The sequence below is a fragment of the Oncorhynchus masou genome, chromosome 23, assembly GCF_036934945.1.
Source record: "Oncorhynchus masou masou isolate Uvic2021 chromosome 23, UVic_Omas_1.1, whole genome shotgun sequence".
Taxonomy (NCBI): Eukaryota; Metazoa; Chordata; class Actinopteri; order Salmoniformes; family Salmonidae; genus Oncorhynchus; species Oncorhynchus masou.
Window position 1 is genome coordinate 46658143 of NC_088234.1, and position 15373 is coordinate 46673515.

The 15373-nt window shown below is 39.7% G+C and overlaps 1 protein-coding gene across 2 annotated transcripts in view; it reads right to left on the bottom strand.

Annotated features, from left to right (window-relative positions):
• The window catches only part of ninl (ninein-like), a 42587-nt gene extending 33868 nt beyond the window's left edge, over nt 1–8719 (bottom strand). For both annotated transcript variants that reach the window (XM_064932252.1, XM_064932251.1), the window contains exons 1-4: nt 8500–8719; nt 7251–7458; nt 6843–6939; nt 5535–5734 (exon numbers count right to left, since the gene is read on the bottom strand). In XM_064932252.1, coding sequence (XP_064788324.1) covers nt 5535–5734; nt 6843–6939; nt 7251–7433 — 480 coding nt within the window. In that variant the 5' untranslated portion in view covers nt 7434–7458; nt 8500–8719. The remainder of the gene's footprint in view (nt 1–5534; nt 5735–6842; nt 6940–7250; nt 7459–8499) is intronic.
• Between the last annotated feature and the right edge of the window lie 6654 nt (nt 8720–15373).

A 15373-nucleotide genomic window follows, 5' to 3' on the forward strand; every position in this document is an offset into this window, starting at 1 on the left:
TAATTTCATGTTCTAGGAACGTTCAACTGATTTAACATTGGGGAATGTTCTCACATAGTTCAGAGAAAGTTAAGAAACAGCGTTCTTCTGTGAGAATTTCAGTACTTCAGCATAATGTTTCCAAGTGGTGTAGGGGAGGGTATATGCAGGTATACACTGCATACCCACTTATTTTTGAGGGAGCATTGCGAATACTAATTTATTTCTTGTAGTGGAGGCATACACCCTGTCAATTAAAGCTGCAATATGTAACTTTTTGGGCAACCCAACAAAATTCACATAGAAATATGTGCTATCGATCTGGCATTCTCATTGAAAGCAAGTATAAGAAGCAGTATATATGTTCTATAAGCGCTATTTCTATGCTTCCCGTTCTTAAGTTTAGTTTGTCTTTTACTTTCGGTTTTGTACACCAGCTTCAAGGCTTAAAATACAATATTTTTGGTTACGGAAAATATATTTCACAGCAGTTTAAATGGTACAATGATTCTCTACACTAGCTTGTTTTGTCACAAACTATTCAAATATAAACCAAGAAATGGCTTATCGATTTCTGCATAATGCAGCTTTAAAAAGTAGCTCCAAATATTCAAATGTATTGAAAAAAATATATATGTTTTAACAGTATTGAAAAACAATCCTGTGGCTTTTTCCAAATACCCCGGTATACGGTTTATACAGTATACCACCCAAGCCTAGTTCTAAGAATGTTATTTAAAAACAAATATACAACAGGTGGGTCTAATCCTGAAAGCTGAGTGGTTAAAACCGTATTCCAGCCGGAGTCTTTTCCACAAGTTACCACCGGCTAAATCTACTACGTTAAAATGCCTATTTACTCTTTTCCATCTGACTGTGCAATCCCCTGTCTCATCAGCCCAGCCAGGCAACTTGATCTCCACTATAAAAAGCAGCTAGACATTATCTCACATTTCCTTTAGACCAAAATACGTTTTCAACAGCGGAGATTTGTATAAAAACCTTGGGGTTTCTCGTCGACATTTGCAACATTGAATTTGAAAATTGAAACTCCAGCTGTCCCATAATGACTTGTCGGGAGTTGAGACATGACAGACAGCTTCAGTTTGAAGTCATTGTGTTAGCTGTGTATTTGGCTAGCGAAATCGCACCTCACTAGCTAATTGTTATGGATGTATCCAAATAAATGTCACTAGAAAACAGCTTAAACAAATGCAGCTACTATTGTTATTCTGGCTGCACAGTTTGACGTGACTGTAAGTTAGCCATATTTGGCAAGCTAGCAAGAAAGGGATAAGAATGTTGCCAGCCATTATAGCAATGGAACATTTAGAATGAACGACTGGGTCGTGTCCATAGATACAGAACAAAAAGACTGAACAATTGGGTCGCATCTCTGGCAACCGAACCAATAGAACAAACGACCAGCCGGCTTGGGTAGCAACCCTAGATTTGTGTCGAGACTATATCTTGTGGAAGGATGAAATAGTATGAATACATTTATCAAAATAACATTTTAATGAAAATATGTCAATCATATTTGAATATGTTGGTAACCCATTGTATAAAAGTGATAATGCCCTGGAAGCCGGCGTTTGGAGGATATATTGGCACGGTTTAACAACATCCATGGCAATATATCCTCCAAACACCAGCTTCTCTGGCATTATCACTACAATACATTCCATTCTCAGCATCAACAAAACTCTCTATCCATCAATCTAGTTAAGTGTGATCAGGTGTCTTGGCTGCGCCCACACCTGATCTTAATGAGTGCTTGTTTCATTTGAAATTGAACAGCTTTGTTTGAACAGCTTTGTATGCGTAAAACATGGCATGCTCATGCCATCCTGGTGGCACAGTGGACTAATTCCCTGGATAGAGAAACAGAAGACTATAGGTTTATGGGTTTGAATCTCATTGATGCAGTGTCACAAAAAATAAAGTGTGTTTGCATGATTAAGTGTGTTTGCATGAAATTAATTTCCATGTGTCCTATCTGTGCTTTGGGTTCAAAAATGTTAACCCCAAATAAGCTGGCTGTGTTATCAAAATTCTTATTGAAATATTCAGTGAATGTCATAAGGAAGTTATTGAAAAACCTCCAAATAACCTATAATTTCCATTATCATAGCGTTAATAACACCTACCAGAAAAACTTAAGGAGCTAGAGTAAAACGTTCTCACGATAAACAATTTACAACTTCACCTCTGTTCTTTGAATGTTTAAAAAACATTGAGTTTTGAAGTATGACTTCATTTCCACAACCAATGTGAAACCAAAAACATAATGTTCCCACAACTTCCAAGGAACCAAATGTGCTAGCTGGGAATGAACTGACCATAAGGAATTCCACCATGCCAACATTACTTCTGCTACACTGAGTAAAAACAACCAGCAGATTGTGATTCCAGCAGTCTCAAGAGTAGACTGGTACTCCCCAGCAGCACATGTGGCCGTTGGCTCTCACACAGTGGAGCTTATAACCTCCTCCACGTGTGTGTGTATACTTGCTGCAGACTCTTACTAATTATGGTCTACATAATAGCCTATCTGAAGGGATGAAATTCAACTGAAGTTAGTAATGGATTAGTTATTTAAGTTAATTATTGAGTAACGTCTTACGCATAGCAGTCTCTCGTTCAGGCTGGGAGGCACACTTACAGGGTTTATAACACAATATCTTCACTTTTTTTAAAGGATGAATATTCACATGATTTTGTATCAGACATAGCTTGTCAAGGGAATGTTGTGAGGATTACAATTCAACTAATGTCCTAAATGTTGTGTATAGCCAAATATGTAGTGTGTAAAATAAATTCAAGGTGAAGTACCTTTGTTATTAACCATAGTGAAATAATAATGTAATCTAACCCATTATGGTTGTCGCCATGTTCCCTTTCCAATCTTTGGTGTGTTGCGTTTTAGCGCCAACCAGTGGTATACAGAGGCAAGTTCCAAAGCACTTTGTAGAATGAAATGCATAACTTCAGTTTATTATGTAATACCAAATTCCATAATTATGTAACCAAATTAATCCTGGTAACACCTAAAACAAACAGAATTTGTGGGAGAATCGGTTGCTACCCATCTTGGTTCAAAGGTCGAATTTTCCCCCTCAAAATCTTTGAAATGTACAGTATCATCTCAGTCAATCCCATGTGGAAGATGGGAGTATTCATTTCATAGCTCCATTATAAGATATCAATCTTGGCACGGCCCCAAGCTGCAGCACTACATCAGAAACAGGCCGCTCATCATGACGCAACAAGCCACCGTCAATTATCATCAGCTTTAAATATTGAACAATATTACGTAACTCATCCATGAAAGGCTTTTCAAACGGGAACACTGTGATGGTTTCAGTGTTGGCTACTCTCTCTCTCATTCTTGTTATACCTCTCTCTCCCTATCTTATCATTTCGGTTCTCTCCGAAACATGGCAGGGCTACACTTGGTCAGTGAATTTATTATTGTTGTCATCAGCACCACTTCGGGGTCGGAGAGCACCATTGTGCTCCTTACTACAGTGGCTCGAGGCTTAATAAATATAATCAAACTCTGTACCAACACAAAATGGTGGGAAGTGATGTAAGACAGCTGAGAAGGGTAAGACATGACTAATCCTCTCAACATATCAAAAAAGAAACGTTCAAAAGCAATCATTTCAGCTGGATGAATGAAATCATATTGTTTATGTCTGGAAGTCAACAATAGATTGAAGACTCTTGACAACCAGCTTTAACCAGACAAAAAGGAATTATCTGTCTGAATTGAGAGCATAAAGAATTCTCAACAAATAGAAGGTGAGATAAGGGTGAGTGGAAACCGGTGCTAATTTAAGCAAGCCGGCCTAATGGAACAGTAATATTAACATGTCCTTGAGAAGGGTCCTTCAGGAATTTAACCCGGACGGCACGCTGCATCGTAGAAGGATGTGTAGACATAAATGTAGGTTGTGTATGATAACTAAATAAGACATATAAAGTGACGTAAAGAGGAGGGTGAGCTTGTGTGAAATATTTAACAGGACCGGTTCAATTATTTACCTTACAAGGGCTAGCTGTTGGCGACATTCCACCATAATACTTTCACAAGAAATATGTGCCTTTCAGCCCAACAGCGGTAAACGATTTATCAACTCCCCAGCCCAATTAATCCACCAAACCCAACTCCAATCACATAGTTCACACAGACTGTATGTTCCTGTTACCAATGAGTTACCCATCTCCTGTAACCAACAATATGACAGGGGTGCCATACAGTAGTTCCCTTTCTATCTTCCAGTAACAAGGAATCCACCAAGGCTTAAAGCTGCTTACGTATTGCCTTAAACTGCTGGAAATGTTAACTATTTAAAAGAGATTATTGGTGGAGAGCTTAATGAGAAACATGGCACAGGGATCTATCTGGCACTATGGCCTGACGAGGGAGAGAGGGGCTTTGGAAAGACGTAATCTCCCAAGCTATCAGAGATATTTTATGTAACGCTGCATTGACTATCTAAATATTTCAAATGCGAAAGAAAATCTGGGATAACAGAATAGGTTTCTAAAATGAGAGCTGTGTTAACAGAAAGCATCAGACAAGTCAACCCTTGCTCGTTGTGTATTATGTCGTTTATGTATGAATATTCATAGATAAATGTGCGAAATGTATATTTTCATAATCATAATCTCCATTATGTAACTCTTACTTCAAGTAACCTACTGAATCCAGACTCAAAACACACACAAACTATGTAAACACACAGAGAGACAGCGAACAACGGTGGCCGACGGAAAAAGGGCCCCAAACATTTCACTCTCAGCAGGGATTTCACACTGCATCTTTAACACTGACAGATACCCCCCGTCACCCACCAACATGACCTTTCCCTCACTTGTCTTCTACTGTTATACAATTTAGACGCCAAAACAATGGGCCTTCAATAGACATGATGTTGTGAGATAAGCACACAGCAACCCCCAACCATGACTTTTCCTGGGCCTCATTACTGTCATTTCACACCTAAAAACAATGTAATAAAATGTGATGAAACTATTGGAACCAATGAAAGAATAAGCCATGGAAGAAGGGAGAGAGGAAGAAACAGAGGGACACATTTTGATCCTTAGCCAAACAGTGAGGGATGGATGGTGTGGGGTGGGAGCGGGGGCCACCAATGAGGGCTGCCAGTAGCACATTCCATATAATCCCACTTCCTGATTGTGGAGTAGGACCGTCTGCCCAAAACCCATGTACTCCTGAGATTCTACTCTCCCACTCTGTCTGAAGAATGTGTCGGCCAGAAACATATACTGTATATTTGAGACAGGCCTCACCCAGCACCAGCACAATGCACCATTCATTGGGTACACATGAGAGAAATGGAGTGAAGCACTGAGTTGGGAATTTCTCTCCAAACAGTCAGATCTTCTCTAGGCCCTGGCCCAAGCTTGAGAACTCAAGAGTCAGCTATCTTTCTTGGCATCTCTCAAATGATGGTGCACGGCCACAATGTAAACACAGCAGACAGAGGGCGAGAGGGAGGGATTAGGAGCAAGTCTCTTACCTCCACACTCTCCAGAGAAGTGGAGCGTCGGAGTTTGGCCCTCCTCACGCCAGAGGGAGAGAGCTCCTTCTGCTCTGTCCTGAAAGGAGGAGAGTCCTCCAATTCAGCTGGGAGCTCAGAGTCGGGCCTGTCAGGACGAGACCGCCGGCCGTAGCGCTTGGTTCCCTTCACAAACTTGGGCTTCACCTCCTCAGGAACAACTAGAGAGGAAAGAAAGGAGGTGGGGAAGGACAGAGAGAGGTGCAGTGGTTAAATGGTGTCTACTATGATATTACAGTAGAATGCCTTTATATAGAAAGGAATATTTTAGACCGGCTGGGCATTTTTTCTGCCCACAATTACAACTACAAACATATTCTCACAGAAGCTTGGCAATGTTAAGTTACAAATTAACAAGGGAGAGAGTCTATAGTGAAGGTCTAAATTAGAGATTGTATAACCAGAGATTTGCCAAAAACATTGTTAAACACACTCTTTAAAAGGGCATGTCCCCAGAAACTAACTTGGCAATAAACTTCATCATACTGTAACATTCTAGGAGAAATGAGGGAACTCTGCTGCCCTCGTAGATCCTCCTACTGCAATCCCCTACAATCCCCAACTCAAGAAACACATTTCAAAATACTATAACACATACCAATGAGTTGTCAAATATTATTCAGAAATCATATAAAGTGAAAATCTGTACAATAAATGATATCTCAACTGAGTTAGGATTTGTTAAAGGTACAGGAAGTGTAGTATATTTGAATCTGTATTTGTTAGAGAATAGAATCCAGCCTGGGGCTAATAAGGACAGAGATGATTAACATGATAAACTATATTTCTTTAGGGAGGGAAAATACAAAATATACTGTATCCCTTTGATGTCTCCACTAGTATTTTCCTCATTTCGGTGAGCTCATGGTCAACCACCCGGGCAGTAGACAAACAACCAGAATAGACCAAAACACTACTTGACTAAGTAATGCTTTTTAGTGTGCTTTTAATGATGTCAAACTAAATTAGGTAGACCACAACGGCTCCAGTCTCAGCCTCAGTCAGTGCCTTTGTCAAACATTGAAAATGTAAATTATAAAAGAAATGACCCCAAGGTTTGCCGTTATCCACAAGGATACATTGTTTACATAAAGCATTCTTATCGAATCCCCCACATAGGGCCCATGAACAAATGTAAACAGAAATCTAAACTACTTGGGTATATAAACAACTGATTTCATTGGATTCAATCAGTTTGCACAGCCGTGTAATCAATGAAAACCAGACATACATCAATCCCCTCCTCACCACTCAGCATGCGTGCTTTACCTGGCTCCAGGTAACTGCTCTCCTCTTCTGAGGTGCTGAAGTCCAGAGAGCTTGATAACACGGCTACAAAGCCTTCTTTGAACTCCTCAAAATTCACCTGCATAACAGAAGGAAAATTAGTTCATTGTCAACAGTGTGAGACATGACTACTGTTCTGTCAATAAGGTAGCAACATGATCAAACATGTATTGGGCTTCCGATTTGAGATTTCAAATGAGCATACAGGCTTACCGAATAACTATTAGAAAATGGAGAGCGGTCATAACACAGCTATTATACAACTACTACACTTTTACTATAACAACGCATTTCAGAGCTTTACATATGTTTTAATGAACTGCTGGTAAGGGAAATTTAAAGCAAATCCACAACAGCGAGAGATGATAATAAGGTGGTCTTGTCTCATACCCGAGCATAGTGGTGTGGTCCTAGCAAGGTGTCCAACAGTAAGGGAAGGTGAGCATCCAGGGACAGCTTGTGACAAAGGGATGACAAGTCTTCCTTGTCCAGGTAACCAGTACCTGTGGTGTCACAGCTGTCAAACTCCTCCTTCAGCTGGGCCACATAGCGGTTCTGCTCTTCCTCATCCATCCCAGTACATACTGTAGGCTTGCACCTACAGTGAAGTAAGATGGCGATCAGGAAAAGACCGTAAGCACAATAAAAGTTCAACCACATACTGCCACACTCTTGCACAAACACACACAATGCAACTTCAATTAGTCTAACATCCAGGGAAGCTAATCTATTCATTTCAATAGACTAGTACAGTGGTAGAATGTTTTATAGTATATCTGCTGCTTTTAGGCTTAGATTTGATTCCCTTGAGCTTGGATTACAGCCACAGGCCAGAAACATCTGCCTCAGTGGTTGCAATGTCCTGTACTGAATTCTGCAGTTGGTGCTGATTGCCATTAGTTATGTAAGGCGGGGGAATTCTGTCTTTATTGTTACCCACCACTCCCCACAAAAAAGTAAACAACAAAAAGGCAAATCATTTTTACTGGTAGGACTATTTGTTTGCCCCCTACACATACTATTGCCAAATCTTACTTGCTATATAGGGCCGAGGACTTTGGGGTTTAGTAACCCAAGAAACAGCAATTTTATATCAAGATATTCAGCAATGAATCATGATACTCAGCAATAAATGTCCATTTATGTCCGTTTGAATACATTCTGACACACGTTGTAAATGATTGGGGGTGACATTTGGCAATGAATAGGCTCGAAGTAGGAATAAACCAATTCATAACAATCGTTGCTGCATTTGTCTTTTTCCAATCTTCTTCGAGAATGAAAAAGGCAGTTGCCCATAATTGCCCACCATGCAAAGAAAATATATGGCCAGTCTAATGTCATACATGAACAGTTCATTGCTCGTTCTATCACAAATTGATCAATACTAGGCAGGCTCCCTCCTTGGCTTGAAGTAGTGAGTCTGCTATGCTTCACCATGGGAACCAGCTGTGGCAAAACCAAAGGTCAGGTAAAATAGGAAAAATAGACTAAAAAGTATCCAAACTCTCAACCTTTCGCACACTCTAGGAACTAAAACCGTTACAATGTAGCATTAGCCTAAGCGTTTGTAAACAATTGCCATTTTAGCCGACCTCTGACAAAGACAAGGCTAGCACAATAATGAAATTGCCCTTACCGTTTTAACAGTACACCGAAGCCTCTAAAAAAAAAAATCACGGATGGTCCAACATGTGCATCGGATGCTTTTTCATTTTGAAAAGATGTGTGTCTGCCTGCCTGTCCCGGTGTTATTTTATGGAAAAACGGGTCACGTCTCCATAGCTCTTCTCTATGAAGTGGCCACAAGAATGCGTGGCGGGTATAATGCTGAGTTCATAACCAAGTGGGAAGTAGGAATTTACCACCCGATTGTTAGATAGAGGACTCAGAAAGATAAAACCAGTCTTGGAATGGACATAGCCATTGAGGACTCCACCATTTTAAAGTAGTCAACTGGGTAGAACTTCCTATGGGTGAAGGAAGGATCACAGGATTCCATCCAGGTCATCAGCCAATGAATTACACTTGTGAGCAAACATTCCATAACTGTAGGCATCAGGAAATCACTATCCTTGGCTTTATACATGTTCAAATAACACACTCTAGATTGCAATATGCACACTTTCAGTTTGTTTCACAGAAGTAGTAGAAGTAGAAAATGGACTACTTCAAAAATCTACACTCACATGCACCATAATGGGACACATACTGTATACATATGATATCTCTATCATTCTCTATGTTTACCATATAGGACTGGGAAAAATATATTTGAACGGCCCCCTGACTGGTAATTACTAGTGGGAAACTAATGAATCAGTCTTGAGCTCCAAGTGAGAGGTGGGAATTTACTAGTGAAGTCTTAAATTCCAGTTGGATGCATTCAGGTGGTTTGAACTAGTTTAGAAACGCCCGATTGGCTGATGGCCAACAAGCCATAAATTAAAAGTACAACTATCAGGCTTGTAAACAAATTATAGTGTTCAACAACCATATTAATAGATTGCTTTTTTAAATAATCTTTTGTAGTTGAATTTAACTGCCATATATATATATATATATTTATTAAATGAGCATGGCCTTATTTCTATTACAGGATATTGGATTACTGTCATTCATATTCCAATCATCCAGCTCAATGTAACATTGATTGGTTTAGGCTACTACATGATACATACAACATGACACACAAAGTTGCCCAACACCCATCATGAGGTTGCTACAACCTAAATAAAACTGTATAATGCAGGTGCACAGGTTGAGAGACAAATTGAAGTATTCAAGCTGACAGACAGTGACACATTCAATACCTCCTTGCACACTCTTGCCTGCGTCTAGTGGATCTGAGGTATAATCATTAGTCCAAACAGTTGCATTCCACTTTGCAACTAAAACAAGAGTTTCTATTGGACAAATCTAGGTAGGTCCCTCCCCGTTTCGTTTGCTTCTGTTTAAGAAATGTTTGCAACAGAATCGGCGGAAAGAATAGACCCCTGATCACCCCCACACACAGTTCACTTTTATAGCTGCCACATACAGCATCATCACTTTGCCTGTTGTATAATTCCTTCTCTCATCTACAAGCTTTCCTCCTCTCATCATTCCCCTTCGCTTGTGGACTTCAGTGAGCAACACAACAGCTCTCTGTAACCAGGCGAAAAACACTTTCCAAACCAAACTTCATACCATAACCTCTAAGCAAACAGATGTTTTGGTTTTGTGTGTATTGTCCGGTAATACTGCACTGTTGGAGCTAGAAAGATAAGCATTTTGCTGCACCTGCGATAAGATCTGCAAAATACTGTATGCGTATGCGACCACATAGCCATGGGAAGTAGGGGTGCTGAGGGTGCTGCAGCACCCCCGGATAAATCACAATTTTTTAAAATATAAAACATTTAATTAAACATCTAGATTCCCCCCCCATCAAATTATTGCTCTAGGGCCACATTACACCTGTTTGAGCGGAGTAAAATACACGCCAGCAGAACGAGGAGCAAAAATACCCTACCCACAGTACCCCCACCCCAAAACATCTTCCCACGGCCATGCGTGACCAATAAAATGTTATTTGATTTTGAACCGCTACACAGCTTAAATCGTTGTCACCATATTTGTAAGGAACGAAGCTGGAGTCGAGAAGCAGGTACGAGGAGTCAACATTTAATTGGAACATATGAAAACAGGACTGGAACAGCTTCAGAACTGGGTAAAACACAGACGTAAGACAATTAATGCAGCAGCGGGGAACAGAGCAGGGGAACTGACAAATATAGGGGAGGTAATAAACAGGTGATTGAGTCCAGGTGAGTCCAATAATTCGCTGATGATGGTAGCAGGGGTACGTAATGCAGGGCAGCCTGGTGCCCTTAAGCACCAGGGGGTAAGAGCGGGAGCAGGCATGACAATTTTAACGTTATAGTCAACAAACCAAAACTAAAGTGTTAGTGAACCCACAATCCATGTGTACAATCACCCAGTACAGTGTACAACAAGCAGTTTAGCAGTTACACCGGTGGGCCCTGGTAGCAAGACATTTATAAAACGAAAAGTTTACCTTGACTTGGAAAAGTTGCAGTGTTATAGCTTAACACAGCTAGCTAACATAGATAACATTCTTCTATGTTTGAGTTAGGTTGTTGAGTAGGTTAAATTAGCTGCATTAGCTAAGTAAGTGAAAGGTAAACTAAAAGAAGAAAAAAATACAGTGAAATATAGTTCTCTCACTGCTTCTTAACTTTTGAAGAAATTCATTTGTTCAACATTTTTAAACGATTGTCTTTCTCTCTCTTTGAGTCGGCTCCTTACCAAACTTTATGCACTGCAGTGCTAGCTAGCTGTAGCTTATGCTTTCAGCACTAAATTCATTCTCTGATCCGTTCATTGGATGGACAATGTGTCCGTTCATACTGCAAGAGCTCAGATGGGTTGGAAGACGTCCTCCGGAAATACTGTGTAAGTGTGTAAGTTTATGGAAGGGGTGAGAACTATGAACGTCCTAGGTTTTGTATTGAAGTCAATGTGCCCAGAGGAGGCTGGAAAATAGCTGTCCTCCGGCAAAACCATGGTGCTACCATAGAGGGTGCCGTTGAGGCTACTGTAGACCTTCATTACAAAACAGTGTGTTTTAATCAGTTGTTATTTGGTGACGTGAATGGAATTCACCCACAGGAAAGCCCAACAATTTGACTGCTTAAAAATTGTGGAAGCCCTCAATTGCAATGTCCATGCCAAAATAGATGTATCCATCTAGTGTCATCTATCAAACTCTATGGTGGTAAATTCCCACTTGGTTATAAACGCAGCATAAAGCTCACTTCTTCTTTGGGCTAACAGTGCGAGACTGAGTATTGGTTCTGAATAATCGAGACTGCAGGCTGACACTCAGCGGTACCGAAAGCGAGGCTACGTTAGACGTTACCTGTGTGAAGCTAGCCACAATAACGATGAGTGGAATTAGCGGGTTGCCTTCCAAATAAAAGTCCCCCAATTGAAAGTGATGCAAACGGATACAAATAGTGGAAACATGCCATATTTGGACTAGATAATGCTAAACATGGTTTGGATATTGTTATATAAATTCAACAAAAGACAATAATTTGTTAATTGTACACAAACAAAGTACAAATCAGTTGAAATCACAGTGGGTAAATTAGACTTCAGAATTGCATTGGGGGCATACTTACATGCACTGTTCAGCCTTACCTATGGATCTTGGGTCAATAAAATTGAATATCAGCCAACTCAGTGACACCCACAGATGACAATACTGAAGAATTTACACAAATATTAGCATCGTAGCTCATATGAGAACTTTAACTGTGGGAAATCATGTCTTTATTTATTTATTTTGGGCTCCCGAGTGACGCAGGGGTCGAAGACACTGCATCTCAGTGTAAGAGGTGTCACTGCAGTACCTGGTTCAAATCCAGACTACGTCACATCCGGCTGTGATTGGGAGTCCCATAGGGTGGCGCACAATTGGCCTAGCTTCGTCCGAGTTTGGTTTGGGTAGGCCGTCATTGTAAATAAGAATTTGTTTAACTTGCCTAGTTAAATAAAGGTTCAATTTAGCCTATTGTTCGCATTAACATACATATTGCAGGGTTTACATTAAGCTCACCAGTAAACCTACTAAGAGGTCATAAAAATTGTTAAAAGGTTTAAAAACAATTCTAAAGGTGCAAATTTTGACAGTCTATGAAGATATCCCAAACTATTTGAAATGTTTAAATCCATCAAATATTGACTAAATTATATCCCATAAAAGATTTTACAGGCACTGAAAAATGTGGTGTTCAGGGATTTTGATAAATTCTGGTACTCAATTTGTCAAATGTCTTTTTTTATTTTTTTAAATGCTCTCATATATGCATTTTTTGATGGTATCAGGTATTTATTTTATATTTTGTGTTAAAAATAAAGAATATTATATGTGCCTTGTTTGCATAAATACAAATATGTATTTGCATATATAAATATATCTACATAAATGGGTGGAATAGAATAACTTCCTCTACCTAGACCTACTTACACTCACCTGCACTGTCTATAGACGGCCTCATTAATTCCTGTTGTCACATTCTGTTGCATAATTCAACAAGTGTGTAAGTAGCAGGGCTGTGTTCAGTATGTTTTAACATTCTGGAATGTTTAGTTGAAACGGTGCTGTACTGAACGACCAGTTGAAAAACAGGGAGGGGTTGGGTTGAGGAATGCTGTCAGCATGGCCTCTGCCCTTTAAATACATCACTCATTGCTTCAAGCTACACCTCACCACACCCACCAAATGGGAGCAAACGTACCTCAGTCTGTTCAATAACGTTTTGGGGAAACGCGTCATTCTGTACAAACCGTTCCACAACGGAGTAAACGTTCAAGAAAACTGAACGCACCTCAGGATGCCCTCGGTTTAAAAATCACTTGGATCTAGATTACACCTGTACTTTGTTTGCAAAATCAGACAGAATATCACTCTAATCTGTGTTGATTTCCCAGAAATTGCTTTAATTTCTTTGCATCTAATTTGAAATCATTTCAACTGTAGCAAATTGCTTTTCAATTGCACACAAAAAACACCCAACAAAACAAATACATCTTTCCTGTGGTGTAAGTGTCGATATGTGTTAAATTCCTTACAAAGCGTTCTCATAGATCCAACAGAAAGACAATGTTGAGTAGATTTTGCAGTCCTCAAGCACAGGAAATAGATGGCTGAAAAAGACAGATCCTCAGGTGGGCGGGGCATACGTGTTTCTACTACTATGTTGAACATTCATATTGCAATGTATAGGGTTATCTGTGGATCTTTGGTCAATTAAATGGTGTATCAGCCTACTCAGTGACACCCACAGAACGCAACTGTGAAAATGTTTCACAAATATTAGCCTCGTACACACAAATACTCACTGAGAAGCTTGATACCCCATTTCATGGACCCAAGATCCACAGGGAAGGCTGTAAATTGCAATATGAATGTCCAATACAGTAGGTTGACAGATTAGTATAACGACACAAGGTGAGACCCAGATGCAGACACGGGAGGCAGATGCTTTGAGCTCTGATATTTATTATAGTCCAAAGGGTAGGCAAAAGGCAGGTCGGGGACAGGGTCCCGAAATAAGAGCTACAACACTAACATTTGTGTAAACTCTTCACACTTGTGTTCTGTACAATAGGCTGGACAGTGAGGTGATTTTCCACAAAGTCCTGGTACCCCATTTTAAGGACCCAAGTTCCATAGTTAAGGCTGTGTTTTGCAGTGTTTAGCATTATCTAGTGTATAGTCCAAAGGTGGCATAATTTCACTATTTGTTTCAGTTATCACTTTCACTGAATTACTTTTATTTTTTAAGGCAAACCACAAATTCCACTATTGTGGCTCAACGTTATTGTGGCTAGCTTCACATAAGTACCACAACCTTGTTCGTTTGCTCCTTCCACATCGTCGACAAGAAACCCACACCTGAAAATTCCTGCCCTGCATTTCGGTTTGGGCCCCTTATAGCCTACATAGTCATTGCTTGAGGCATGAACACTCATCCACGTTTACATGCACACCAATATCAGAACACTTGAGTAATGATAACGGACGTTATTATTCGGGATACTCAAGTAATCTTATTTTGAGTTGACACATTAACATCATATCCCGTTTACAATAATCCGAAAAAAACTTATCCCGATTATGAAAAACCCGGATAAAATGTATGGGATATGCTGATTTTAGATATTGGCTATCTGTGGCATGTAAACATATCCTGTTAACTGTTGTTTTTCTGGTCTTTGCAAGCTGTTTCGCATATCAAGGGTGTTGTGTGATGTCATCTGACTGTCATACAAATCACATAAAAAGTAGGCTTCCTGATCAGTTCGATGCACTATAATTCTATCATAGTTTATGTTGCTGATACTCTGTAGTGGACCATATAGCCGGGCTACTTTCACCCATAATTTAGACAACCTTCTGCTTATTATTTCCGACATTTAGTAGGGCATTTGTTTGTCAGCTATAGTTTGATACATGCAGCTTCTCTTCTGTCATAACTTGTTGTCCCAGAAGACTAAATAAACTATCTCACCAGAATAATGTCTTACATGGACAGAATTTATGCATAAGTAATCTATTTAACACATGCTAAATTTGTCTTTTAGGGACCAGGGAGAAAACGCAATAACTCCAAAACAGTGGAAAGATTAGTTGTGTGTAAAATGTAATCAGTTTCAAGTAGATGAAAAGCGAGAAAACATGAAACACGTTTCTGATAAGACTTCAGTTCGTCATGGGTGCATATTTTATGTGGTTGAAATTATGTCCGCTTGAAAAGATAACACATTACACAAGCATTTGCATTTTCTCAAGAGATGCTGAAATAAGTCAATAATATTTCTCTACTCTTGTTCCCAAGACAAAATTATCATTTGTTGTGTAATTTTACTGCAAGAAATGTATAATTCTGCAGGAGTTAATATGTTAGAGCGTTATAGGCCTACAGTCAGTGTCCATATTT